General features: G+C 36.8%; 1 protein-coding gene across 3 annotated transcripts; it reads left to right on the forward strand.

Annotated features, from left to right (window-relative positions):
- Positions 1 to 250: 250 nt before the first annotated feature.
- On the forward strand, positions 251 to 27,682 carry RBL1 (RB transcriptional corepressor like 1). 3 transcript variants are annotated; one of them, XM_067468135.1, is made up of 22 exons: positions 251 to 475; positions 4,083 to 4,216; positions 5,499 to 5,699; positions 6,276 to 6,340; positions 6,422 to 6,550; positions 6,659 to 6,819; positions 8,755 to 8,804; positions 9,900 to 10,086; positions 11,839 to 12,005; positions 14,165 to 14,277; positions 14,851 to 14,954; positions 15,596 to 15,733; positions 16,498 to 16,662; positions 16,847 to 16,982; positions 17,467 to 17,724; positions 18,217 to 18,434; positions 19,189 to 19,365; positions 20,510 to 20,581; positions 20,756 to 20,834; positions 21,833 to 21,951; positions 24,307 to 24,471; positions 24,750 to 27,682. In XM_067468135.1, the coding sequence occupies exons 1-22, from the start codon at positions 323 to 325 to the stop codon at positions 24,918 to 24,920; spliced, it is 3,162 nt and encodes a 1,053-aa protein (XP_067324236.1). In that variant the 5' UTR covers positions 251 to 322; the 3' UTR covers positions 24,921 to 27,682. The 3 variants fall into 3 exon arrangements, with proteins under 3 accessions (XP_067324236.1, XP_067324237.1, XP_060628358.2); XM_067468136.1 differs by having other exon boundaries at positions 18,277 to 18,434; XM_060772375.2 differs by lacking the exons at positions 251 to 475; positions 4,083 to 4,216; positions 5,499 to 5,699; ... (4 more) ...; positions 9,900 to 10,086; positions 11,839 to 12,005 and adding an exon at positions 13,464 to 13,541.
- The last annotated feature ends 31 nt before the right edge of the window (positions 27,683 to 27,713 follow it).

Here is a 27,713-nt window from a genome sequence, read left to right on the forward strand (position 1 = left end):
TAATTGGTTCTGTCATAAAAATCGCCAATAATGAAATAAGAATTACATTTTGAAAGTTTTGTTAGAGTTCTGAAATTTTCACCACCAGAACTTTAGTTTTGTAAGTACTTTAGAACCATTTAGAACCATGGGTTGCCCAAGCCTACTAGAGACTATTTTGGAGCATGCTGCATAGAACTCAGCTCAGAGCGGAAGAGGAGGAGCTCAGGGTAGGCCCCGCCCCCGGTGATGACGCGCAGTCCCTTTTCCCGCGTTTGGCGCAAAGGCCTGTGGGGCATGGCTTGGGCTGAGTGGAGGAGCCGTGAGGGGATGCTCGGCCGCCATGCCGCGGGGAGGAGGAGGCCCGGGCCCCGCTGTGCCATGCCCCGCCCGTGCCGCCCTCGCCCACCTCTGCCAGGAACTCAACCTGGACGCCGGCAGCGCCGCCGAGGCCCTTCGGGACTTCTCCGCGCTGAGGGGCACCTACAGCCTCGAGGTTCGCTCGGCCTGCCTCTGTCAAGGCCTCACCGGGCCTAGCGCCTCATCACTGTCTCTGTCTCAAGCTTCGGCCCGCCCTCCAGGTGTTTTGGACTTCAACTCCCACCATTTCTAACAGCCTCAGGCCCTTTCCTTTCCCCCCTCAGCCGCTTAAGCGGCTGAGGGGGGAAAGGAAGGGGCCTGAGGCTGTTAGGAATGGTGGGAGTTGAAGTCCAAAACACCTGGAGGGCCGAATTTGACTCTCTTTGAATATTATCAAATTATGTCTTTATTTGGTACTAGCCGTCCCCTGCCACGTGTTGCTGTGACCCAGTCAGCTGATCTAGAAAATAAAGTAATTAGAAAGAGTTGGTTTCTAATACACTATAGTCTTCCCCTGCCACGCATTGTTGTGGCCCACATGGGGTTTCTGTGTGGAAGGTTTGGCCCAATTCTGTCATGGGTGGGGTTCAGAATGCTCTGTGATTGTAGGTGAACTATTAAATCCCAGCAACTACAACTCCCAAATGTCAAGATATATTTTCCCCAAATTCCATCTGTGTTCATATTTGGACATATCGAATATCCGTGCCAAGTTTGGTCCAGATTCATCATTGAGTCCACAGTGATCTCTGGATGTAGGTGAACTACAACTCCAAAGCCAAAGGACTTTGCCCACTAAACCCATCCAGTATTTTATGTTGGTCATGGGAGTTCTGTGTACCAAGTTTGATTCAATTCCATCATTGGTGGGGTTCAGAATGCTCTTTGATTGTAGGTGAACTATAAATCCCAGCAGCTACAACTCCCAAATTACAAAATCAATTTTTTTGAGTGAAGGACATACATTGGGTTGTTAGGTGTCTTGTGTCCAAATTTGGGGTCAATTCATCCAGTGGTTTTTGAGTTCTGTTAATCCCACAAACGAACATTACATTTTTATTTATATAGATTTAATTTCTTTATGCTTATGGGTCAACAGTATTTCTTGCCGTTTCTTTGTCCGTGTTGATGTGGAGAGTGTCTGGCTTGCCCACTCTGGAACATGCAACATATAATTGTCCTAATTTAGGAGTCCCTTTCAAATCTATGATACTATATCTGTGTGTGCGTGTGAATCATAGATATCTATATCTATGGCTGGATGGGTCTTTGTCAGGATGGCTTTGATTACGTTTTCTTGCCCTGGTGAAGGGAGTTGGACTGGATGGCCTTAAGTATGGGGGTTCTGTGTGGAAAGTTTGCCCCAATTCTGTCGTTGGCGGGGTTCAGCAAGCTCTAAATCCCAGTAAGCACAACTCCCAAATGTCAACATATATTTTCCCCAAATTCTATCTGTGTTCATATTTGGGTATATGGAATATTCGTGCCAAGTTTGGTCCAGATCCATCATTGTTTGAGTCCACAGTGCTCTCTGAATGTAGGTGAACTACAACTCCCAAACTCAAGGTCAATGCCCACCAAACCCTTCTAGTGTTTTCTGTTGGTCGTGGGAGTTTTGTGTGCCACATTTGGTTCAGTTCCATCATTGGTGGAGTTCAGAATGCTCTTTGATTGTAAATCCCAGCAACTACAACTCCCAAATGACAAAATCAGGGTTTTTTTGAGTGATGGTCACTCCTTGGGTTAGTTGGTGTCTTGTGGCCAAATTTGGCGGCAATTAGTCCAGTGGTTTTTGAGTTCTGTTAATCCCACAAACAAACATTACATTTTTATTTATTTAGATTTGAGATTTCAACGTCGTTCTCTGTAAACCGATAATGTGCTTTAGATCATATTTACATCCACTTTGTTGATTTGGATATTTTTTTAAAAATTCAGGCAGGTTTTTCAAGAAGGAGGTTTCTACGTTCATGTCAGGGAATGCTGTGGTTTTATATGTTTATGGATTTAAGGTGGCTGTGATTGTGCAGCAGGTCAAATTAAAATTATGTTGTATATCATAATTTAAACTATTTTAAACAACATCACTCATCATACTTCCAATGCATTTACACTACTCAGACTCTTTTATTATGTTAAATGTGTATGATGAGATGTATTTATGATAAAATGGTTATTATTTAAGTTTATCAGTTTATTGATTATTATTTTTGTTGATCTGTTTTGCTTGTTTGATATGGCATTGAATGTGTGCCATTTTTGTTCTGGAAACTGCCCTGAATCCCCCTGGGGAGATAGGACGGGTTACAAATAAAAATTATTATTATTATATGCCAACCTAGGAGTTTGAAAACATGCAAATGTGAGTAGATCAATAGGTACAGCTCCGGCAGGAAGGTAACAGTACTCCATGCAGTCATGCCGGCCACATGACCTTGGAGGTGTCAATGGACAGTACTGGCTCTTCGGCTTAGAAATGGAGATGAGCACCCCCACCCTCCGAATCGGACTCAACTGACATGTCAAGAGGAAACCTTTACTTTTATGGATTTAATCTGAATTGTTTTTAATATGAATAATGTATAATTCTGTTTTAATATTTGTATATTTTAAATTGTGTGCTGATGTTTTTATGTATGGAGTCCCCTGCAGGAGAGATAAATAGGGGTATAAATATATAATAATAATAATAATAATAATAATAATAATAATAATAATAATTTTCCCTTGGGTTTTGTTGGTGTTTACTGTGGTGTGTAACAAATCTTAAATTAGCACATCATAAGGTAACATAATAAGAAGAACCTTTATTTTTAACTCGCCCTCTCTCCCTGAAGAGACTCAGAGTGTGTTACATAAACAAAATGAAACGACAAACATTCAGTACCGTGTGCAATAATAAAATGAAGATATTTAAACGATTAAAGCAGGTTGAACGACTTAGGCTAAAAGCATATAAATCGATCCAACAAGTATCGTAACTAATAGAATTAAGCCGTTAAAATCTGTATAAAATATATAGCTCTTCGATAAAATAGCAGTCATTGTTGTTGACAACTTCGTCCACTAGAATGGAGTTGATGTATGTTATTCCTCCTCTCAATAAGCTAATGAACAGAAATAGGTTTGTAGTTGTTTCTTGGGGGAGAGGGAGAGGGGGTTGTTTTAATTTCTTTCGAAAGGGAGTTCCAGAGGGATAAGAGTGATCACAGAGAAGGCCCTCTCTCATTCCCACCAGTTGTGCTTGAGGTGGGTGGGATTGAGAGGAGGGCTCCCTCCACTGATTGCAGGGTCCAAACAGATTTGTAGACAGGGATGCGGGTTGCCAAATACTCTGGGCCTGAACATATCCTAAGAAGAAGCTTTTGATGGTAATCATTGGGAAAGCTGTCTTTAGAAGAAGGTGTTTGGATGTTTTTGAACCTGCGACCTTTCGGTCAGCAAGCTCAGCAGTTCAGCAGCTTAACCCACTGAGCCACTGGAAGCTCCAGTGTTGACTTTGCTTAAGTCCAAAATCATTGTTTTGGAAAATGTTTGTATATGAAAAGAAATATATAAGAAAAAAAGGAAGTGAGATTTTAACCTATACATTCAAATCTGCAAAAGTTAAATCCACAAACGTGAAGGGTCAACTGTATTTTTTCTAAAACATTTTGCAGATATTGTCACATGTAGAGTTTAAATGGTAGAATACGGGTTGAGTGCTGTTACTCTTGAAAACTTTTAGTTATTTATTTTTCCAGGGAGAAACTGTACATTGGCTGGCTTGTGCTCTGTATGTTGCCTGCCGTAAGAGTATTATTCCCACTGTAGGAAGTGGTTTGATGGAAGGAAATTGTGTCTCACTGACTCGGATATTGCGCACGGCAAAATTAAGGTATGGTCTTGGATTTTTTATTAATCTTTAGAATGAAAACAAGTTATGTATTTACTATTTTAAAAAAAGAAATCAAAGCAAACTAGCTAATGTGGAGAAGAGTACAGCCTCAGAGACAAAAAAAATTGAAACTGGAAGTTTTGAAATATTTGTATGCCAATTACACATTCATGGTCAAAACAGTATTTGAACTGAGCTATTTATTAAAAATGAAACTGCTTGGTTAAACACATGCATTTAGCAGGTGCTGAAGCATCATGAAGAATGGTACCTATTGTCCTTCTGGAAGATACTTGCAGATTAAATACCTTTAGGTTAACAGCTCCCTTTTCCTATTAGCTTTCCAAGCAATATATGTATGCATGTGTGTTTTGCAGAATGTGTAGCAATAACAATTGGATTATCATAATACATTATAAAACCAATCACATTATAGTGAATTATTATTATTATTATTCCACTTTTCTCCCAAGGGTGGGATTCAAAGTGGTGTAGTGAATGTAGTTTCATATTATATAACTAAATTATATTTGACTCTGTTACTAAAACAATTGATAAAATTAGATTGAACAAATGAAAGGTACTTCACTGAGTGATCATATAATGTTAGTTTTCTAGCTTCTTAACTTCGGCTCAGTAGTAAAAATCCCAACTCAATTAAAGAACGTTCGTGATAGCATCAAAGGTATCATTTGGAACAAGCAAAATTAACTTAGTTATTCAATGTAATTCCCCAAATCACAAAAGAAACCCTTGATTGAGTGAGATTACTACATCATTTGCAATATATACACTTTTTTTTGCTCAACTATTACTATGAAGAATGATAGGTTTAAAAAGTGGAGAAATTTCATGGTTGTTTTTCACCCTGGTATTGTAAACATTCAGAAAAACCAACATGATTTAAATACTGTTTTTAAAATTAAAGTCGCAGTTGAATTGGAAACACTTGCTGTTATCTACAGCAAACCTATTGAAAAACTATGAGACTGATTAGTATAGATGCAATCACATTCATTTAGATATGTCTGCTCTAGTTGAGGCAAAAAAATTAATTTAGCCTTATCTAGGTTTTTTTTTTCACTTGACTTTTTGTCCTAAGAATTGTGCAATGTATCTGGAGGAGAGAGATCCAAATTTCTTCATAGTCCTGTGATGTAAGTGGCTTGAGCACATTTATATTGGTCCAAAACAGAGAGTTATTAAAGAACCTTGTATGTTGAAAAAATCTAGAGAACTATTAGGAGGAAAATACACTTTAATGTTTTGTTTTTCTTTTAAGTTTAATTCAGTTTTTTAGTAAAATGAAAAAATGGATGGACATGTCAAATCTGTCTCATGAGTTTCGAGAGAGAGTGGAAAGACTAGAGAGAAACTTTGAAGTGTCCACTGTGATTTTCAAGAAGTTCACACCAATATTTTTGGATATATTTAAAAATCCTTATGAAGAACAACCAAAGCTACAAAGAAGTAGAAAACAGAGGTAATTGCTGTGCCAGGGGTACTTGGATACTTGGATTTCATATAGTATGAAAGAAAAGAGATTGTTTATTCTCCCTTGGTGTATGGAAGGCATCCAGGAGTAGTCTTGTCCTCCCACTCCTTCTGATAGACAGGTTCTCCAACTGATCAGTTTGAAGCTCTGGCCCCTCACTAATGGGGAATACGAACTCACTTTGGGGCCTGGCCTGCTATTTGCCTCCTCTCTTTTCAAATATTGGAGAAGAGAGCTTTGTGTTTCCTTCTCTCTGGCATTTGAATCTCTTCTCCTGTTCTCTTCTTTCCCTTGTTTTTTTTAGATTTTCTTTAGATTTTTTTTTATAAAAGGCTGTTTTTTTCTAATTTACTTTTTTTCTTTTTCCCTTCTCTGTTGTTACTCCTCATCTTCTTTCTCCCACGCCAGCCAATTGGTGCATATTTCCCAAACTTTCTGGGTTGGCAGATGGATTTAATTGCCTCTGGGGAACAGGGAGACAGACACATGTACAGCACACTGGCAGGAAACATGGGCAGACCTGCTTATCTTTAGTTTAACTGAAACTTGTCTTTCTTCCAATAGGCGGATACCCTGTAGTGCTAAAGATCTGTTCAATTTCTGCTGGACGCTATTTGTTTACACCAAAGGTAACTTAATCCCTCCCCCATGTTCATTTTGAATGTGATTTTAATTGTGATTTAATTGACCTAATATTGTTTCTTCTAAAGGTAATTTCAGTATGATCGGAGATGATCTGGTGAATTCATACCATTTACTTCTGTGCTGCTTAGATCTGATTTATACAAATGCACTTCTATGCCCACATAAAATAGATTTACTGAATTCCTCTTTCAAAGGTATGATCTTGATTTTCTCTCACTAAAATACCATTTTCATATATCTTTTGAAAGACATGTATCTTTGTGGGGGGAAAAACTCTTCTCACTTTCTGCTTTAAATAAAAGGTTTGCCAGAAGACTTTCACAAAGCTGACTTCAGGATCTCTGAAGGACCTCCATGCATTATTGCCACACTCTGTGAATTACATGATGGCCTTTTAGTAGAAGCCAAGGGCATAAAGGAACATTATTTTAAGCCATATATCTCCAAGCTCTATGATAGGAAGGTAAAGGCTATTAATTTATTCTCTGTTGGCAATTGAAAGACTCGTGTTTGGGAGACTATTCTTTTGCTGGATTTCTATTGTATTTGTTTTCAAAGAATGAAAAGGTCTTATTGAAAATTGGGGGGTTTTGTTTTTAGAAAATTCTTTTGAACCTCTGTGCACTCTTGTCACCTCAGTCAGTGGATCACAGCTTTGGTTTTTGAGATCTTTTAGACTTGAGCTCTGAGAAACTCCAGCCCTCATGGCCAGTGGTCATGGAGTCTAGGTACTTGAGTCAAAAATGTCCCAAAGACCAACTACTGAGAGGTATTGCTGTAAGATGCCTTCCCTTCTCTCATTCCCCTTTCTGTTGCCTTAAATACCAATTAGTTTTGCCTCTTGTGTGATCATGATAACACAACTTGTGACAACTAATAACCTTTTGCCTGCTTTTAGTATCTGTGATGCTGCTGCAGTTCAGCTAGTTGCCAGCAGTCTTTCAACAACAGCCTCAGTGTTAGTGCATTATGATATAGATCAGGGGTCCTCAAACTTTTTCAACAGAGGGCCAGGTCACAGTCCCTCAAACTGTTGGAGGGCCAGATTATAATTTGAAAAAAAAATGAATGAATTCCCATGCACACTGCACATATCTCATTTGTAGTGCAAAAAACACTTTAAAACAATACAATAATTAGAATTAACAATTTTAACAAATATTAGTATTTCAATGGGAAGTGTGGGCCTGCTTTTGGCTGATGAGATAGGATTGTTATTGTTGTGTGCTTTCAAGTCACTTCAGACTTAGGTTGACCCTGAGCGTCAAGGTAAATTACCTCCAAGGTAAATGACCATGGAGGGCCGTATCTGGCCTCCGGGCCTTAGTTTGAGGACCCCTGATATAGATTATTGAATATTGATTTTTTTAAAAAAGAAAATATGATAGTTCCGGCACCCGAATGGAGATACCTGCACCTGGGCAGAACATATTTAGAAATGTTCTAGAACAGTGGTTCTCAACCTGTGGGTCCCCAGATGTTTTGACCTTCAATTCCAGAAATCCTAACAGCTGGTAAACTGGCTGGGATTTCTGGGATCTGCAATCCAGATGTTGTTGGATTTCACCTTGCAGCATTCTTCACAATTGGTTGTACTAAATAGAGTGTCTGGAATAGTCTAACAACATCTGAAGGTGACATGATTCCCATCACTGCTGTAAAGCTGGGGGGGGGGGGGGTGATGGTAGGGTGTCCATCCCATCAATCCAAAGCGTGTGTCTGTACAGTTCTTCAATAGAGTATTGGGGTTGTAAAAATGTTCTCTTGAGTTGTGTTTCCACATTACTTTAAGCATAAATCCTATCTTCACGAATAATGATATCAATTAATTGTATGCTGTTATCTGCAGCTTCTGCCTTGCTTGCACTCATGATTTTTGTCCTAATACCCACGAAGGTAGCTTAATGTGGCCTTGTCCCACTTTACATAAAGTCAGGGAGCCACAGAACTCACCTGCACTTTTGTACTTTGTGGCAGTGCAAAAAGTTTGGCCAGTTCTGATTCAGAACCAGGCATCCCACTTTCCCTGGACTTGGACAATAGTGACAGCACTTACTATCATTCTTGTGTCCTTGGTTTAGCGGCAATCACCCGACACAAAATTGATGGTGATTGTCACTCATGTAGTGATGCTGGTTGGAGTGCCAGAGTGATTGGAGAAGGGAGGAGCAGGTGACCGGGTATTTTAACAAGCCCAGTGTTATAAAATTCAGCAATGTATTTTGGCAAGTACAAGAAAAGTGCTTATTCTGATGAAAAAAAATAAAGATTTTATTGGTGACATTGTCTGCTTGTTTTTGACATAAGCAGATTCACTTGCACTGAAACATTTGTGCAGATATGCTCTCAGAAGCATATTTTTAACTGTTCCTTTTCTAATTCATGTTTGTCCTTGTAGATTTTAAAAGGAGACTGTCTTTTGGATCTTAATAACTTTTTAGACAACAAGTAAGTGCATGAAATAAATTAAGTCATTTTCTGATGTGTCAGTCTTTATTGTCTACTACTAGGTGTTTTACTGTGTAGCCTTCAGTGTTTTTAAATGTCTGTCTTTTGCTTATGACAGCAATAGTGAGTAGCAGTAATAGTGAATGGCCAGTACAGTAGCTGTTGAAATAAATGCTTGTGAGTGTTTAAAAATAAGTTATTTTCTCTTGTGTAGGAATCAAAACTGGGAGTTGAACCTCTGGAATGTTTTCACATTGGAGCCTGAAGAATGTTTTGTGATCATACCATCCTTACACTGAACAGCTCTGATTAATGTCACAATGTCATCTCTAGTAAATTAACTTCATTTTGTGGCAAATGTAGAGATGGGCAATTTGCATTCCAGAGAGAGCATTTACAGACCTGAGCAATTTTATTTCAGTCATGCTTGTCATAAATCATTTACTTTAAAAAAAAAACCCTTTAAAAGTTATAGGTTGCTGATTCATTGTGTTTACATCATCCAATTTACCATTATCACTGGATTTCACAATACACGCAGCCCCCAAGTTACGAACAAGATAGGTTCTGTAGGTTTGTTCTTAAGTTGAATTTGTACGTCAGTCGGAACAGGTACATTTTAAGTGTAACTCAAGCCAAATGTATAAATACATTAGTTTCGGATAGCATAGGGGAGGGCTAGCACCCTAGTGGTGTTTGTTTTACTTTCTGTGCCCCTGTTCAGAAGATTTCACCTCACTTTCTGTCCCTGTGTTAATTTGGATTTTGAAAAATTTGGCTTGATGTGGAAAAAAGATTGGTAATAAAGCTTCAGTTGAGACATCTTTTCCCCATAATAACGCTTTCAGGAGTAAATTTCCCTTCCGAAAGGTAGATTTCTCTCACTTTCCCCTTTGTGTAGTCTGTGAAAGACGCACATAATGGGTCTTGTTCTGCGCATGCGCAGCTGTTCAGGGGACTGCCTGTATATTCAACTTGCATTAATGTGAAATAGAAAAAAAACATGGGAGATGTTGGGGAGATAATTCTTGAACATGGTAATGAGTGAAATCAGTTAACTATGCTTAATGCCTGATGGTGTATCTTGTTTTTCAGCAAAGCACTGAATAAAGAATATGAAGAATATGTTCTGACAGAAGGTGACTTTGATGAGAGGGTTTTCTTAGGGGCAGATGCAGAGGAGGAAATTGGAACTCCTCAAAAGTTTTCCACTGATGTGCCATCTGGGAAGATAATGACAAGGGCCCATGTGGAGTGCCATCTTCAGCAGCATTTTGAGAAGGTAATTGATGCTGTTGTCCTTTAGAATAGAATGCCTAGTGTCATGGTTTCAGGGAAAATCAAGTGTTATTTTTTCCAGTTATAGTAATGAATTTGCATGTTTTGATCAATGAACATAGAAAGCTGTAGTAAGATTTTTTTCAAGATAAAGCAATCCCACAAATAATAGCCTCATAGGAACTATAATATTTTTGTACACCATTGTTTAATGTTAGCCCCAATTGGTAAAGCAAATGTTTTATTCACATTAAGACTAGCATGTTACTTATGCATTTTATTTGGTAATACATCACTTTTCCTAGAGTAGTAAAATTAATTTAATTTGGAAAATAGGCATGGGTAATCCATAGTTCTATCTAAATGGTTCTAAAGTACTTCCAAAACTAGAGGGCGCTGGTGCTTTGCTTCTCGAGTGTTGCTAAAGCTGGTGCTTCTCTTTTAAAGTGTTGCTAAAGTTCTGGTGGTGAAAATTTCAGAACTTTAACAAAACTTTCAAAGTTTCATTATTTCGTTATTGGCGATTTTTATGACAGAACCAATTAGGAACTGCAATTTATAATGAAATTTTGAAAGTTTTGTTAGAGTTCTGAAATTTTCACCACCAGAACTTTAGCAACACTTTAGAAGCAAAGCACCAGCACCCCCTAGTTTTGTAAGTCCTTTAGAACCATTTAGAACCATGGATTGCCCATGCCAGTTGGAAAACTTGTGGCGCTCTGGTTCTTTCTGAACTTCCATTCCCATCAGCTTCAGTCACTCTGGTCAAAAGTGAAGTATGCTGATGGTGAAAATCTGATAACATCTCGAGATCCACAGGTTTCTCAACTAATTCTGTAAACTAAGATCAGAAAAAATAAATCCGTCATCATTTAAGTTGCACCATCTCCGCAAAAAGTCTGAGGTGACAAGGAACACTACCAAAGTTTTTGAAACAGTTTTAAGTTCTTGAAAATATTTGCTATTACAAATGCTTTTCACCACCTCAATATTATAGCTGTGGAAATGATGCCTACCCTATATATGAGTGAAAGATTCTAGATCAGGCATGGGTGAACTTTGGCCCTCCAGGTGTTTTGGACTTCAACTCCCACAATTCCTAACAGCCTCGGGCCCTTTCCTTTCCCCCCTCTTCTGCTTAAGCCGCTGGAGGGCTAAAGTTTGTCCATGCCTATTCTAGATGGTTGCTTCTCTGACATCCTATTTCTGCCACAGTGTCTGAGCATCTTCCTCCACCTTCAGAGCTTCAACCACCTATTTATCCTTGTTTCTACTACTTCCTGCTATGAAGCCTGTTTCAACTGGGCCACCAATGCAGACTGCTCAGGATGTTTGATTCTGAAGCTTCCTCAGGAGCATTAATTGTGGTGTTGGCACTGAGGACCATAAGACCTTCTCCATGGGTGTTGAAATTTATCGATATGCTGATCAGATGCTGTGGATAGATAAGGCTCTTGAACTGAAACTTAAGAAAAAATGATGCTTATAAGCTTACACCCCAACTCATCTGAATTTGTCCCTTGCAGAATGCTAAGTTCCAGGGTTTCATTTCCCTACACTGATTTTGTGCTATAAACTGCAGTCTTTGTTTGTGTATAGCCTCCCTCACCCCCAAAAAAGTAACATGCAATTTCATTGAGTGATCTTAGTTGTTGTTTTTTTCATTTGTATTTTGCAGCTATGATCTGAATCTTTTTAGTATTATGTAGTTAAAGTGGTCAAAATAACTGAAAGAAATTTAATTTTGGCTTGTTAGAAAAGATCCTTTGCACCTTCTACTCCCTTGACTGGCAGAAGATACCTGAGAGAGAAGGAACCAGTCATTACTCCAGTTGCTTCTGCAACACAGAGTGTAAGCCGGCTACAAAGCATTGTAGCAGGGCAGAAAAATGGACCAAGTGAACAGCTTCTAACTATTTTTGAGTAAGTATGCACCATCTCTCCCTTTTACTTAGATCTAGAGATCTTTTTTCTTGTCCCATCTTCTTTTATTTCTATTAGTTGTAGATTAGGGTACCAAAGTCCAGAGGCTCATGCTGTGTTTCCTGAAGTGCAAAACATGTTGTTAGATGCCAGTATGCTTCTTGAAGTGTAGAGGTTTTCTGAGAGCAATTTACATCAAATAAAAATTGACTAGATACAAATAAAATCCTTTAAAATCTCTCTAGATGTCTAGAGAAGCTATTTGAATAATATCTGAGAAACATAAGGACCAAGATCCAAGAATGTATGGGCAGAATGTAACTCTCCTTACAAACAACCTTGTGCCTGATCCAGCACCCTCGTAACAACTTTCGTTGATAACTATTTCAGGGTGGATTTCAAAGTGCTGGTGGTTATGGCTTAGTTGAAAATTGTATCTCCCTGTATGAGCATGCCCAAGGCTTAAGATTCTGGGGAAGTCTGGGGATGTGTAAACAGTTCTGTCTGGTTTCCCAGAACCATCGACACAGTTGCTACATGGACTGTTTGCTCGAGTTTCTCAGGAACCATTCAAAACAATCTGAAGGCCGTATAAACCTGAATCAGCTCCTTTCATCACTTAGCTGCCACAGAGCTGATTCACACAAAGACCCTCTTCAGGATAACAACTCATAGAATCATTGAGTTGGAAGAGACCTTGTGGGCCATCCAGTCCAACCCCCTGCCAAGGAGCAGGAAAATCACATTCAAAACACCCCTGACAGATGGACATCCAGCCTCTGTTTAAAAGCCTCAAAAGAAGGAGCCTCCACCACACTCCGAGGTAGAGAGTTCCACTGCTGGACAGCAATCACAGTTAGGAAGTTCTTTCTAAAAGTCAGTTTAGATGTACCTATAGAGAGTTTTCTCAGTTCCCACTCTCATTTCACCAACCACTTAAGACTTTATTTAAATAGGCATTTAATGATAGGTTGTACAAAGGGGGGGGGGTTGTGGGAGATGGCTGCATTTTTCCTTGTTTTATTCTAAATTATTATATGCTTTTAAAATTAATATTACTTTCATATTCGTGTTACTTTGCTTTAATCTTGTCGTATGGGTTCCTGTCTTCAGAGAATGGCAGGACATTAAATAAAATACGGAATGTTTTAAAGGACTCTTTTCAACATAATTGTAACTGAATTAGATTTATAAGATACACACATGCTTTTATTATACAATATACATATTTATTTATTTAACATATTTCTGACTCTTATTGTGAGAAATTATGTAGTGTAACAAAGGAAAAGTTTGGGTCAAATTGTTTAATGTGGGGCTCTGCATAAGATCCCAACCTCAGAGCATTCTTTGAACCCTCTTGCATTAGAAGACAGGGCTTCAACCCTGAACTGGTTCAAGATGCTACATCTCATCATAGCAGAGGGTTAAAGACTGTCTATCCCTCTCTTCTACAAAGCAGTCAACCTTTCCCAGAGACATCATCTCGGATGCTTTCATTGCTATTCCTGCTCCTTCACAATCTTTCCTTGTCTTGTAAGTCTTTCTCCTTTTTTTCTGCCTTTATCGGCCTGCCTCACTGTTTATAAATTTCAAGCTGCCTTTATGCCCCATAAAGCCAGAGTAGTGTAATGATGAGAGTATTGGACTACATTTAGACCAGGCATGGGCAAACTTGGGCCTTCCAGGTGTTTTGGACTTCAACTCCCACAATTCCTAACAGCCTACTGACTGTTAGGAATTGTGGGAGTTGAAGTCCAAAACTCCTGGAGGGCCCAAGTTTGCCTATGTTTGATTTAGACTGAATTAGGCTAATCTTGTATCAGTCAGTCTTTCAGCCTGATTAATCCCATAGGGTAATATTAAGACAAAATGGGAAGAGAACATTATATATTACCTTGAAGTTACTGGAGAAAATATGGGATATAAATGTAAAACATCATCACAGGCACCTGCTTTTTCTAGTTCTAATATCAAGCAAACTTGGACTTGATTCTGACAGGCTGCTATGGAAAAAAGAATTCTTGTTTGGACCCTTGATTTTTTTTTCTGTTGGTAGTTAATGTGCAATAAAAGAAGTATGCATGTCTACACATGCATACATATAAACTTCATGTTTATTGTGTAAATAAGAACCATTTATTTGTGCTCTCCTGTAGGTCTTGCGTACGAAATCCTATTGAAAACATCATGAACAGAGTGAAAGAGATAGGTGAAATCTTCTGTCAAAACTATACCCGGTCTACTGATGATCAGCCAGGATCTCACATAGGTAAAAGCTGATGTTTTTGTAAAAGTGCAAGACCCAACTCTATTTTTTAAAAAGTTTTTATTGAGGTTTTAACAGTGATACATTAAAAACAGTAAAAATGGGGGGAGGGGGGAGTGAGGGAAGGGGTAGGGGAGGGAAAGGGCTTGTAAGGTTTGGGAAGACAAGACCCAACTCTTAAAAGCACAATGTTCTTAGTGTAATGAACAATAGTTGAGAATAGTATGTGTGTTTATACAATGTTTTAAGTAAAATAAACATTTATCCAAATTTTTCTCAAACATTGGAGTTTTTTTATCTAGAATGAAATGTCTTTGTTACATTTGTAGCTCTATTTCATTCATGTGTACTTAGAAACATGTTCTAGGATATTTATTGGGGTTTATTTGTAAACAGTTTGTGTAGAACTGCATTCTTACTGTGCAACTTGTTACCTGTTGAGTTCAGGAGTTCTTCTCCAGTGAAAGGGCTATACAGTTGCAATCTTAATGCCTGAATTGTTTAATGTTTTATGCTAAATATAATTTGTACATTTTTCAAAAATCAACATTATAGATGTTTTGTCTTAAATTGCAGATTTTGCTGTGAATCGGTTAAAATTGGCAGAAATCCTTTATTATAAAATACTGGAGACCATAATGGTACAAGAAATGCGAAGACTTCATGGCAAAGACATGTCTGTAAGTAGATAACTGCAGGACAGTGGGAAATAGGGTGGGATGGAAAGTCTTTGTTCATTAACTGAATTAGTCCTTATTTTTTCAGATTATTTTATCTAGTGATTATTTTATCTAGTAAAATAATCATTAGTGATAAAATAGTGTAAAAGCAACTGAACAACTTATTAAAATGACCAAAAGACATTTAAAACAGTCAGAGCAGCTACACCTAGCTTTAAGACACCGCCATGAGTCGCCCTTATGGGCTGAGAATGGCGGTTAATAAGTGCATCAAATAAATAAAAAATAAATAAATAAGTTCCAAATTCTCAGTTTATTGCCCATCAATTACTTATATTCTGCTCTTTCTCCTTACAGAAAGACAGAATATGATAAAACACATATCGTTAAAGCCATATCAAATTGTGATTAAATGACAACAAAATTAAAACCAATTAAATCCTTACTTTGAAATAGATTAATACAAGTACAGCACCATAAAATTGTTTTTAACCCCCCTTAAAATAAGTTTCCAAAAACCTGCTGGAAAAGAAAGAAGGAACCAGCCTAATTTTGATAGGGGAATAGTAGAGTTTTAAGAAATTCATCAATTTGTTATACAGGTGTTGGTTAAGATTGTGTTGTTTGTTTTTACTTTGCAGGCTCTTTTAGAGCAAGATATTTTCCATTGTTCCCTCTTGGCATGTTGTTTAGAGATTGTGCTGTTTGCATACAGTTCACCACGAACTTTCCCCTGGATCATTGAAGTTCTTAACCTCAGGCCATTCTATTTCTATAAGGTAAGCACAAGCAAAGCAGTGAAGTTACGTATTTAAAGTTGCCAGAAGGGTATTGCAAACAGTACACGACAGCAAACCAGCTTTGGCCATTGGACATTTGATAGGAGATAGCAGCATTAATCCAACCTCCTAGCAGATACACCTGGATGATGCTTATTTCCTCCATTCAAACATAGTTTTGCATTAAAATGTGTAAAACATTTTAATGTAATATACAGTTGACCCAGTGTTTTTGCATTTATTATTAAATAAAGTTTGAGAGAAATCCAGTGTTTGTGGAAAGTGACTGAGAGATTCAGAGATAATTGACAGATAAATTATATTTATGAAGACTATTAGTAGAGACAAGATTAGAAAAAAATAGTTAAAATTGGATAAAATACATGTATAGAACTGGAAAAGAAGATAGGAAGAACATCAGTATGTATGGAAAGACATAGCTACCAGTCTTGACATTGGATGACAAGAGTATATTTTCTGTTATAAAGGACATTTGAAACTTTAAAAACTTTAGACGATGTGTATAATAGTACTTAAGTTGAAGATACAAATGTACTAATTTTGTGGGATTTTTTTTAGTTTTTTTGAAATGCATAATAAAAACTTACAGGGGGGAAAAAGAAAGAAAATGTTCCATCGGGGGTCCAGAAAAAAAATGCAGGAAAGAACAAAAATTGTGGAAATCATTTCAAAGAAAACAGAGACGATGTTTCAGTGATGTAGGTTTGCACTGGACAGATGTGACCCCACCTTTTGCATTCAAGGTGATTGAAGTTTTGATTCGATCAGAAGAAGGACTTTCTCGAGACATGGTGAAACATCTGAACAGCATTGAGGAACAAATTCTTGAAAGCCTCGCATGGACCAAGGACTCTGCCCTGTGGGATGCCCTCCAAGCGTCTGAAAACAAGGCTCCTACCTGTGAAGAAGTATGTTAACAGGCAAATATAACAAAAGAAAGGAGCATTATTCTTATACAGAACTCTTCTGAATTTGGAATTTAGAAAAACAATTATCTAATTATAATTCAGTGCCCCTTATTTTATAAATTATGTAAACAAAGTAAAACAATATTATTCCCATCTCTTGAAACTGCCACCTTTTCTTTCCTAGGTAATATTTCCATGTAATTTTGAAATAGGGAATGGAGTCAGAGGACTAGGACATCTTCCCATGATTCCAGTGTCTCCTATAGTGCATCCACGAGTAAAAGAGGTTCGGACAGATCTTGGAGGAAATATTAGACGGGGTATGTTTGATCTAATTATTGCATTCTCTGTCTAAAAGATCTAGTATTAAATGTGTCTCCTTGTGTTATCTGAATTTACATAAAGCCTGAAAGAGAAGTATTTCTCTCTTTGTTTCTGAAATGAAGGAATAGTTTCAGTGTTGGTTTAATTACTACATCAAAATATTGGCTCTTTTCCAAATATATCTGATTTGGTTCCACTAGGGCTCAACTAAGTCATGAGATTATCAAGTATGACCCTCCAGTTGGTGCAGTGCATTCTAGAGCTCCTCATCACTGGTTTTTCTGGCTCAGGCTACTGAAATTCAGAGTTGGATGAGTTCATTTTGTCCTAGTGTGAACTCTGGAAAATATTTTTATTCAAATAAAAACTTCAAATTTATCATAATTAGTATTCTATTTCAACATTCATTTCTGAAATGTTAAAGTTATGCTTCTGTGACCTTTTGCATTTTACAGAGATGCCTTCTCCCCTCTGTTTTAGATATGCAGACATTGTCTCCAATCTCTGTTCATGATCGCTATAGTTCTCCTATGGCTGGAAGTGCTAAGAGAAGACTTTTTGGGGATGAAAGCCCAAGAGAAAAATTTTCAGAAAAAAAGCTCACTGAAGGGACCAGGCTGAAAATTGCCCCAGTTTCAAACTTTATTGATGAAAATGTGTCTGTCTCACCTGAACAGACAGTTTTCAGCATGGCAACAGCTTCAGTAACAGGAAATAAAATGACAATTCCATTGCATGGTAAGTAACAATGGTTTTTAATATTAATTCTTACTCTTAGTTCTGAAGAGTTTTGGACATAAACTGAGCTAACACTTCAGGGTGAGGTTGCCATTTTAGGCAGTTTATTTTGGGTAATATGAAAGAGCAGCAACATTTTATTATCTTCTTATTGCTGTCTTAATTATTAAAACAACTTGAGCTTTTATTTTGGGCCCTTTGACAGGAAGGGCCACATCCTGCTCCATATCAGGCAGCAAAATACAACCAGTCCTTTTATTTGCTGAATATTTTCACTTTTGTGGAAAATGCACCTTGGAATGCTCAGTCATAGGCCCTGTGTAGAAATTGTGAGACAATTTGTTAATAAAACATCATGCACATCAATATCCAAATGTAAAACAAAACATATTATCTCCTAAATGTCTCTTTCACAATTCTTCTGTTTGCAGTTCACTTATGTATGTCTATATAAATAGATAAATATATTTTAAACTTGTGAATGCAACTTAGGTATTGCAAATGATACAGGAGGGATAACTTTGATACCCATTTCAATCAATGTATCTGAAGAATCGAAAATGGACTGCCATGGACAAGTGCCCCTAAGCGCTCAGGCTCTATTGAACATGTCCCCCGGACAACATCATATGGCTCAAACCCAAGAGGTTTATCCTGCATCAGGAAGTAGACCAAAGAAAACTGGATCTCTGGCACTGTTTTTCAGAAAGGTTAGTAAAATCCATGTTGCTACCATAAGAAAAGGAATTCATAGGAATAACAATATGTACCCAGGAAGACGGGAAAGATATAAGACACCATTATCACATGGAAACCGAAGTTCTTCCTTCCATACATATGGATCTTTTGCACTTTGCTACTGTTTAGAACAGACAGTAGTGGAAAGCTAGGATGATGTATTAACTTTGTAAGGGTGGAAGTGGAAACCTTATAATATTTTTTAACCTACCACCCTCATGTTGACAAGGGCACACATAGCTGGACCTTTTTAGGGCAAAAGCAATGTAGATTTTTTTTACATGGAGGAAAGGGGAGAATTAAGTGGGAAATGATGCACAGTGTATACATCATTTACAGCCAACCTAACTAAAATATATATTACACAGAAATTTACAGTAGTACATTAGAAAAAACTTAAAACAATTTTTATTTGCTGTTTGTAGTTTCACTGAAACAAAAGTACTGAATTGCATATTTGTAGTGACTTCATTATTTCATTTCTGCTGTTCTAATTTTTTTTTCAGAGCCCACTAAAACTGATGAAATTAATTTATACATACATCGCAACTCAGTTTTTGCAAACTTCCCCCTCTCCCTTCCTGTCTGTTTCTAACTTCCAAAATATATGAGCTTTATATGAATCCCCTTAGGGGAGAAAGGGCGAAATACAAATAAAGTTTATTATTATTATTATTATTATTATTATTATTTTATTATGTAATTTTATGTTGTGCTTCATCTTAGGTGTATCATCTTGCAAGTGTGCGGTTACGTGATCTTTGCCTAAAATTGGATGTTTCTAATGAGTTACGCAGGAAGATATGGACGTGTTTTGAATTCACATTAGTTCATTGTACTGATCTTATGAAAGACAGGCATTTGGATCAGCTCCTCCTCTGTGCTTTTTACATCATGGCAAAGGTAAAGGCATATCCACCAGAAAGCAATTTCTATATTATTTTGTGTTCAGGAATGTACTTCATGACAACTTTTCAGCTGCATTCCTCATCATGCATAATAAGATGCATAAAGACAGAAATACAAATTTGATGTCTCTGTCTTACCCCAAGTTTAAATATGAGTACTTGTTTTCCTTTTTGTCAACTCAATAGAATCCAAAGACTGATGGCAATCTATTCTTTATTGCTCGAAACAGATTAATTATTTCCTCCAAATTTTTTCTAGAGAGTGAGCGATCATAATAGGGATTGTGAATTAATTTCATAAGAGGCTCTTGTGTTTTTTCAACAATCTCACTATTCACGATGAATTCTTTTTCAGGACCCTGTCACTCATAGTGACCATTTCTTTCAAGTCCATACTGTTTCTGTCTCAGTACAGGTCCTTTTTAAAAAACATTTCAATTATTACCCAAATCATTTTTGTTGTATAGAACAAACTAGTATTTGTTTTATACTTAAAGCTATTCTACTATATTTTTAAACTATCAAATGAATTGGGAAGTAAAGATTGCGGCGTACTGTGAGAAATTAAGAAACAAGTATACTAGGCATACAGTCTTTTGTAGAATTGATTATTTTAGTTATGAAGTTGAAGAATGGATAGATTTGACTGTGGTGCCTCATTCAAAGCAGTTGCTGGAGGGAAAAATAAGAGCAGAGAATTAATGTAAACACACTTCAAGTGTAAGCTGCCTATAAGAACTGAATCCATTTTTTGTATAAAAAAAAAACTGCAAACAAGAGCCTGGATTGCAATAAAAGGCATTAATTTGAACACCTCAAAACAGTGCTAATATGAAATGACTGTTTAAGGCACCACCAGCTTTAATTACTACAATGACTCTATGAAACTTCAGCTAGAATGTAAATGCTTCCTTGGAATATTTGCAGTTAGGTTTTCACATCCAACAGTATTTGCTTATTTCCCTTCTCTAAATGCAGCTCCTAATGCAGATATTCAGAGTTTTCTCCTGGTGATTTCTTTAGCTTTAGGAGTACATTGTGAGGCAACAGAAAGGATAGCATTTGCAAGTTCAGTTATGCACACAGGCCTTGATTCCAAGCATGTATCTCGAAATGCTTTTTGTGTATAATCAACGTAGGTCTCTAAAGAAGAAAGAACTTTCCAGGACATAATGAAAAGCTATAGAAACCAACCACAAGCAAATAGTCATGTAAGTATATTTCTTCCCACTTACTTTATAATTTCAACATATTTAATGTAACTTACATCATAATTTTAATATATTTAATGCAATATAAGTGAATACAATACCTGCGTTTTTCAGATCTAGCATTGCCATTCAATTTCTCAAAAGTTACAAAATCCGCATTTTTCCATGTTATAGGTCTACAGAAGTGTCTTATTGAAAAAAATGCCCACAGAGGCAGCATTAGATATTAAAAAAGAAGAAATGTCAGAAGAAGGTCAGTGGATGTTTACATTTTTAACAATGTTATAAAGAGAGATGAAAGGCTTTTTTGAATGTAAAGCATTTACAACCTGATGCTTGGGTTTTTTGTGGGTGGGGGATGGGGAGACAAACAATAGTATTTAGTGTGTTGTGAAAGGCTTCCATGGCCGGAATAACTGGTTTGTTGTGTTTTCCGGGCTGTATAGCCATGTTCCAGAAGTGTTCTCTCTTGAAGTTTCACCTTCATGAAACATCAGGCATCCTCAGAGGTTGTGAGGTTTTTTGGAGACTAGGCAAGTGGGGCAATTGGGGTTTTTATATCTGTGGAATGTCCAGGGTGGGAGAAAGAACTCTTGTCTGTTTGAGGCAAGTGTGAATGTTGCAATTGATCGCTTTGATTAGCATTGAATAGCCTTGCAGCTTCAAAGCTTGGCTGCTTCCTGCCTGGGGGAATCCTTTGTTGGGAGGTCATTAGCTGGCCCTGATTGTTTCTTGTCTGGAATTCCCCTGCATTTTGAGTGTGGTTTTTTAAATTTACGGTCCTGATTTTAGAGTTTTTAATACTAGTAGCCAGAATATGTTCATTGACATGGTTTCCTCCTTTCTGTTGAAATTGTCCACATGTTTGTGGATTTCAATGACTTCTCTGTGTAGCCTGACATGATGATCAATCCAAAGATGTATGCTCCGAATAAATGGTTACTGAATTCAGAGCCACAGTTATGCAACTATGACCAACTAACATACCCCCAAATGTGCATGTTTTAAATTTTCCATAATTCTTAATGTCTACATTCCTTCCTTTGTTTGCTTTAATCATGCCTCCAAAGTGGGACAAAGTATATCTTGAGTCATTTATTTTTATTTAAAATAAATAAAATGGGTAAAATTAATTTTAATTCATTGAAAGGAAATCAGATAAGCTGCTTCTTTTATCATATCCTCATGTTAATTGCAACATTATCTAAATTGCAACCCTACTATGTTTTACTCATCTTTTCATTTCAATAGATTCCAGAGATATGGAAGAGGAAGAAAGAGGAGATCTAATTAAATTTTATAATACCATCTACTTAGAAAAAGTGAAAAACTTTGCACTGAAATATGATGCTTCCAGCCATGATCATGTGGTATGTTAATATCGAATTTCAGGAAGTGGTACAAATAGTTCTATTGTGGTTTTCTTACCTTGAGTACAAAAAGAATTTCCAAATTGAAATGCTAGCTAACATACATTTTCCATTGTATTCAATAATATACTTCAGTTGCTAATCTGCAACTCATGTCAGATATGAATGAAACCAATATAGAATGTTGTACCTCCAAAAACTAGAAATTACGTAGTCATGTACTTTTCATTGATATTCGGAATAAAAAAGCTGCAGTGCTGTACCTATTTACTGTTAGTGGGTTTTTTTTTATCATAGGGTTGCAATCAGACATAAAGCTCTGAGATTAAGCACACTGTTAGAGTCATAGAGTTGAAAAGACCCCAAGGGTCATCCAGTCCATCCCCCTCTCATACAGGAATACTCAATCAAAGATTTTTTGACAGATGACCTCTGATTAAAAACCTCCCAAGAAGGATACTCTTGTCACACTCCATTTGGAAATTCTTTCTAACATGGAATCTCTTTTCCTGTAGTTTGAATGAGTAAAAGACAGGTAGGGGTGCTCAGGTGCTCAGGGTGAGGATTAGAATTTAACAGTCTTATCAGACTGATCTGAGGCCAGTGTGAGAATTTATTCTAGTGTTCAGTTCTTTCTGATGGGTAAAAGAGATATCTGATAGTAAGCAACATCTTCCTGTGGCTTAGTAGCCATGTGACGTAATTACTCTGCTGCTATTCTCAGGATGGCACAGAGGAGCAACCACTATGATTGAGTTTAATCCCTGTTTGCCAACTGTGCCCACCTATGAAATCAAAACAATTAACATCAGTAGCCACCAGAGGGTGAAAGAGGGCAATTTAGAGCATTTTGTGGACTGCTTCAATGGGAAATTACCCTATTTACTCAATTCTAATTATCACCTTTTTCGGCTAAATGACGTCTCCAAAATTAGGGTGCGCATTAGATTCACATAATACAGTAATCTTTGTGCTGAGCCAAAGCAAAAGGGGAACCTGCTTCAAGAGCGCTTGGAGCTCCTCTTTGAGGGAGGCCATTGCTAATTGTCAGGGTTCAATGTTATTGTGATTTTATATTGTTGTGTTGCCTATTTACATTGGTTTTGTATTTTATGTTATTTTATTTTCTGATTTTTTTGTTTTGTTTTTGCGTTATATTGTGTTTTTTGTATTGATGTAAGCTGCCCTCATGTAAGCCGCCCCGAGTCCACTTGGGGAGATGTTGGCGGGGTATAAATAAAGTATTATTATTATTATTATTATTATTATTATTATTATTATTATTATGCAGTAGTGGGATTTGTAGTTTATTGAGGCATCAGCACTCTTTGGCAGAGAAGATTCAAGATGTTGTAAAACTGTAGCCCCTATGACTCCATAGCATTGAGCAAAGAGATTCATTCTACAGCATAGATGGCTCCCAAAGTTTTCTTTTCCATTGCTGAAAGCTTTGGTGTTCTCACACTTTTGTTTTTAAAGATTTAATTCTAAGCATGCAGCATCTGTAATAGCCAAATTATAAAGAAGGGACTTTTTGCTGATGTGCATGACATTTGGCAGCAAATCCTTTTTTTATTTCTTGGTTTTGAAAATTGAGGTGCTCATTAGTTTCAGTGGCAAAACACTGACTTGGCCATAGCAACAAAATATCAAAACCTTCCTGTTTCTGAAATTACTTCTTGTTTCAAAAAGGTTTACTACAGCATAAAGGCTAAATAGGAGATATGCTTTTGTTTAAAAAATACAAAGTATCTCAAAGCAGGAAAGCTGTTTAGAGTGTCTAACAAAATGGTAAATATAAACTTTCCCTTGGTGAATGGTCTCACAGGGGTTTACTGACAAGAGCGATTGACTGAAAAAGAGGTAATGCTTCCCTGTAGATTTTAAGAAGAAAATAAGTAGATTTAGCCCACAGAAATAATTACATCAGCCTCAATATACTTTGCACTCGTCTTCATGTACACTGGGCACCAATGCATGATGAGAACTCTTTCTGGTGTCCAATTACACATCTTTGAAATCCAATAAAGGAATTTATCTGCACCTCTGCTACATAGCTAGGTATACATAAAAATACATCATGTAGGTTTCTGGTGAATGTGTGGAGGTAGAATTTATATAGCTGTTCAATGATTAATTTATATTTTGGTGGTAAATTATAGATTCAACCTTTGATCATTTCCCTGGTAATTAAAGATACCTTCTCCAGAAATTGTAATATATCAAGCTGACAGAATAATATACTTTGGCATTTTTCATCTTGGGCCTGTGTTTTTCAGTGAAATCCTATTTGCACTATTAGAAGAAGGAGTAATAGATTTCTTGCATCTGAATGTTGAATTTTTCCCTTTCAAGGTGGAGGCACCTCCGCTTTCCCCGTTCCCAAGCATTAAACAGCAACCAGTCTCTCCTCGACGGATATCTCAGCAACACTCTGTTTATGTTTCACCGCATAAGAATGGTGCTTGCACAACACCTAAGGCTGCACTATTATATAAATTTAATGGAAGCCCTTCCAAGGTAAGATATATTCATTTTGACATTGTAGAATTTAAAATCTCACTCATATTTGTTGACTTCAAGAAAGCTTTATTAACCATCTCTGAAAGATTCTAATAGTGCATATGGTTTTTTGGAGGGCAGATGTGAGGATGGGAAGGGTTTCTGCATAGAATGCAATCAGTAAATCCATAACTTTATCTTAACGTCTTTTAGACACTGAGAATTTAAGAAAACAATGGGTACAATATAAATTAATTGTTTTTATTTTTGGTTCTCAAATGCTTTTAATCTTACAGAGTTTGAAGGAAATCAACAATATGATAAAACAAGAAGGGCAAAGACCTAAGAAGAGAGCCATATCTGTTGACAGTGACACAGAATCACCAGCAAAGAGAATGTGTCAGGAAAATGATGATGTTTTACTTAAACGTCTTCAGGATGTGGTCAGTGAAAGAGCAAATCACTAGGCCAAATGGAACGCTGCGAGGACTAAAGGCTCTTCAGATGTTTCTTCTGTAACGCAAATCCCATTCCTACTTCAATTTTCTTTTTCTTACAGTAGACAGGTAGTGAGCCAATCAAAGTATACACTGTTCTATGATGCCACCTTTTAAAAGTGGAGCATGGGACAATTATTAAATTTCTTCTTGCAGTTTATACTTTTATGCAGAGTTACTGTAAAATTAATTTGGATCAGTTGTGTGTGAAAGTATAAATTTTAATGGATTTTATATACTTTTGGACTTGTTTTCTGAAAGTGCAAGCCACTTCAGCTATCTTGGCTCTCAGACTGCAACTACTGCATACAGCAGTAGAAGTTAAGCCTGTTTATTCTCTTGATCGTTGCTTTTCTTCAAAAAAATGTTTTAATTCTTATTCTTTAAAAGAAACTGATGACTTTCTATGCATTATTTTAATGTGTTGTAAGGCCAAAAAAGTGTAGAGTATATAGCAACTAACCAGATGTTTTTCTCTCTTTGAAGCGACATTCTCTTTTTATCAAGAAACTTGGTTAACATTTTTATTTTATACATAAGCTTATATGTAAAGTTATGCGGTCTTAGGTTCCAGTTGAATGGTAAATATCCTGCAGGAGGAATTGAACAAGATGTGGAGTGATGGTCCCAGAAGGTTTTGTTGTTCTTGTTGTTACTGGTACAACTGCTGAGTGAAAGTAGTTGCAATCTTCTGTCATTGCCCATATTGGGGAAATTCTTGCGTTCTCTTGCTATCTCGTTTGAATTTGGTCTCATAAAGAGGCAATGAATCCTGTTGTTAAACAGACATATTCCTTGTAACTTATCCAAGTCTTATAGGGGTGTTTTTGTTCCATCATAAATGACATCATAGTATATCTCAACTGCATAAAGTATGTCAAGCCTAACATGTTATGTCAGTTCATCAGTAAAGAGGATGCACATGTTGAGCCTGGCCACACTTTTTCATAGCTAGTATAGGAAGAAGCAATGTCTGTTTGTCTGTCATCTCAATGCCAGCCTCCCACAACAGTCAAGAAAGGTTGAAGTGATCTGAACACACACCCCAAAAAAAGAGAAATAGTTCAGATAAAGGAATTCGAAAAAGAAGTGATCATGCCTTGTCCCATTGGTGGTTGTACTCAAAAATCTCCTTGGACTTTTCTGAAATAGGAAGAGCAAAAATGGTTTGCAAATTGAGAACTTGTGTTACTGCTCTTCCATTCACAATATGCCCAGCTAGCAACAAGAGGAGATATTACCTTGGAAATGCAGTTTTTTGATGACTAGCTGTGATTCTTAGTAGGGCATGAGGGGAAAGGTTATCAGTACTTCAAGCTACTTCAGCCTTTTCTTCGTGATGGACTTCATGGTGGCGAAAGACTCCTTGGGATTCAAAGCACAGTTGGCTGCTCTCATATGGGGAGCTGTAATTTGTTACCATTTTCGTACCTTCTGGTTATTCACTTTTTTCCTTGAAAATCATGTTTTCGCTTGTGTAGTATCTACACAAAATATAAGTCTTATCAAAGTAAGTGCATGTGTACATAAGAGTATTCTATAACTATTTTTATGTGATTGGCCTATGCTTTTTGTTAGCGGTGTGGGTACCAAACCATTGATTCTTGTTTCAGAAATATTTGTAAACAGAAGGTTTCAGAAGGTTTGATTATGTGATAGTATGGGAAATATAAGGTCTTACTTTATAGTTTTGATAGAAAAAAAACAATAAGTTAATGAAACTAGTGAGAATACACAATTATATTGAGGCTGAAGCTTCCTTACTAGTGCTGTGGGTTGCTTTAATTCATGTGTAGAAATTCTTGTAGGGTTTTTTAAAAACTACTTTCATAAGGAGCTAGTCAGTTCTAAAGGATTTTAGAACTATTGATCAGTATTCCAATATTTAGTACTCTAATTAGCATAAGAGGTCATGAGGTCAAATATTAAAATATAACTGAAAAACTATGTTGTACAGCATAATTTGTATATTTTATTTTTACTAATTCACTGTGAAAGAAAAATTCTCAAATACTACAAGACCTACATGTAGGACTTTCCATAAAGTAAGTAGCACACTGAACATGGTTATTTTGAAAATGGAATATCTTATCTTTTAAAATATCTCTTATCATACATTGTGGTGTAAAAAGACTTTCAGCCCACTTTTCCAAGTTGCTTTTTAAGTCAATACATTTCCAAATACATATCTGTTCTCCAAATAGATTCTCAGGTCTTGGTAATAAAGAACTGGTGCTGAAGTTCTTAATCACAATTTTAATAGTTTATATTAATTAGATTTTATACTAATGTGACAACTTCTATTATTTATATTAATAATGTATCTGCTCTAAAAAAAAGCTAGTGATGCTCTGAATAAATTGGAGTTGCCCACAACATAGCAACCATAGCAACTTTCTTTAAAAATGTTGCTATGGTTCAGAAATATTCTTGTAAATATGGGTCTTCATTAAAAACATCTTTATTCTGATATGTTGACTTTGATTTGGGGGGGGGGGGGGTGCTTTGTTTTGTTGTCCTCCAGTCTAATTCAGGACCAGTCCCTATCATCTCTGGATTGATGAAGAACTTATTGGTTTGTTATTTGGGAGTCCAAAGCATTGTTCCTCTCATACCACCTGTATTAGGAAACAGAATCAGTTTCCAAACTTTATTTCTGCATGAACCTGGAACAAACAACTGAACAAATTATGATAGTATATGTGTTCTGCTTATTAAAAAGGAAAATTCTCTGTGTCGTCTTTACTCATCAATTAATTCAGA

The sequence above is a fragment of the Anolis sagrei genome, chromosome 4 (assembly GCF_037176765.1).
Source record: "Anolis sagrei isolate rAnoSag1 chromosome 4, rAnoSag1.mat, whole genome shotgun sequence".
Classification (NCBI taxonomy): Eukaryota; Metazoa; Chordata; class Lepidosauria; order Squamata; family Dactyloidae; genus Anolis; species Anolis sagrei.

Bases quoted from the DNA above. Each gene is read 5' to 3' on its own strand.
- RBL1 (XM_067468135.1), top strand. From the start codon at position 323: ATGCCGCGGGGAGGAGGAGGCCCGGGCCCCGCTGTGCCATGCCCCGCC. The intron at 6,820-8,754 runs GTAAAGGCTATT...TTGTCCTTGTAG, and splicing joins CCAAGCTCTATGATAGGAAG to ATTTTAAAAGGAGACTGTCT. The intron at 19,366-20,509 runs GTAAAGGCATAT...TAATCAACGTAG, and splicing joins CTTTTTACATCATGGCAAAG to GTCTCTAAAGAAGAAAGAAC.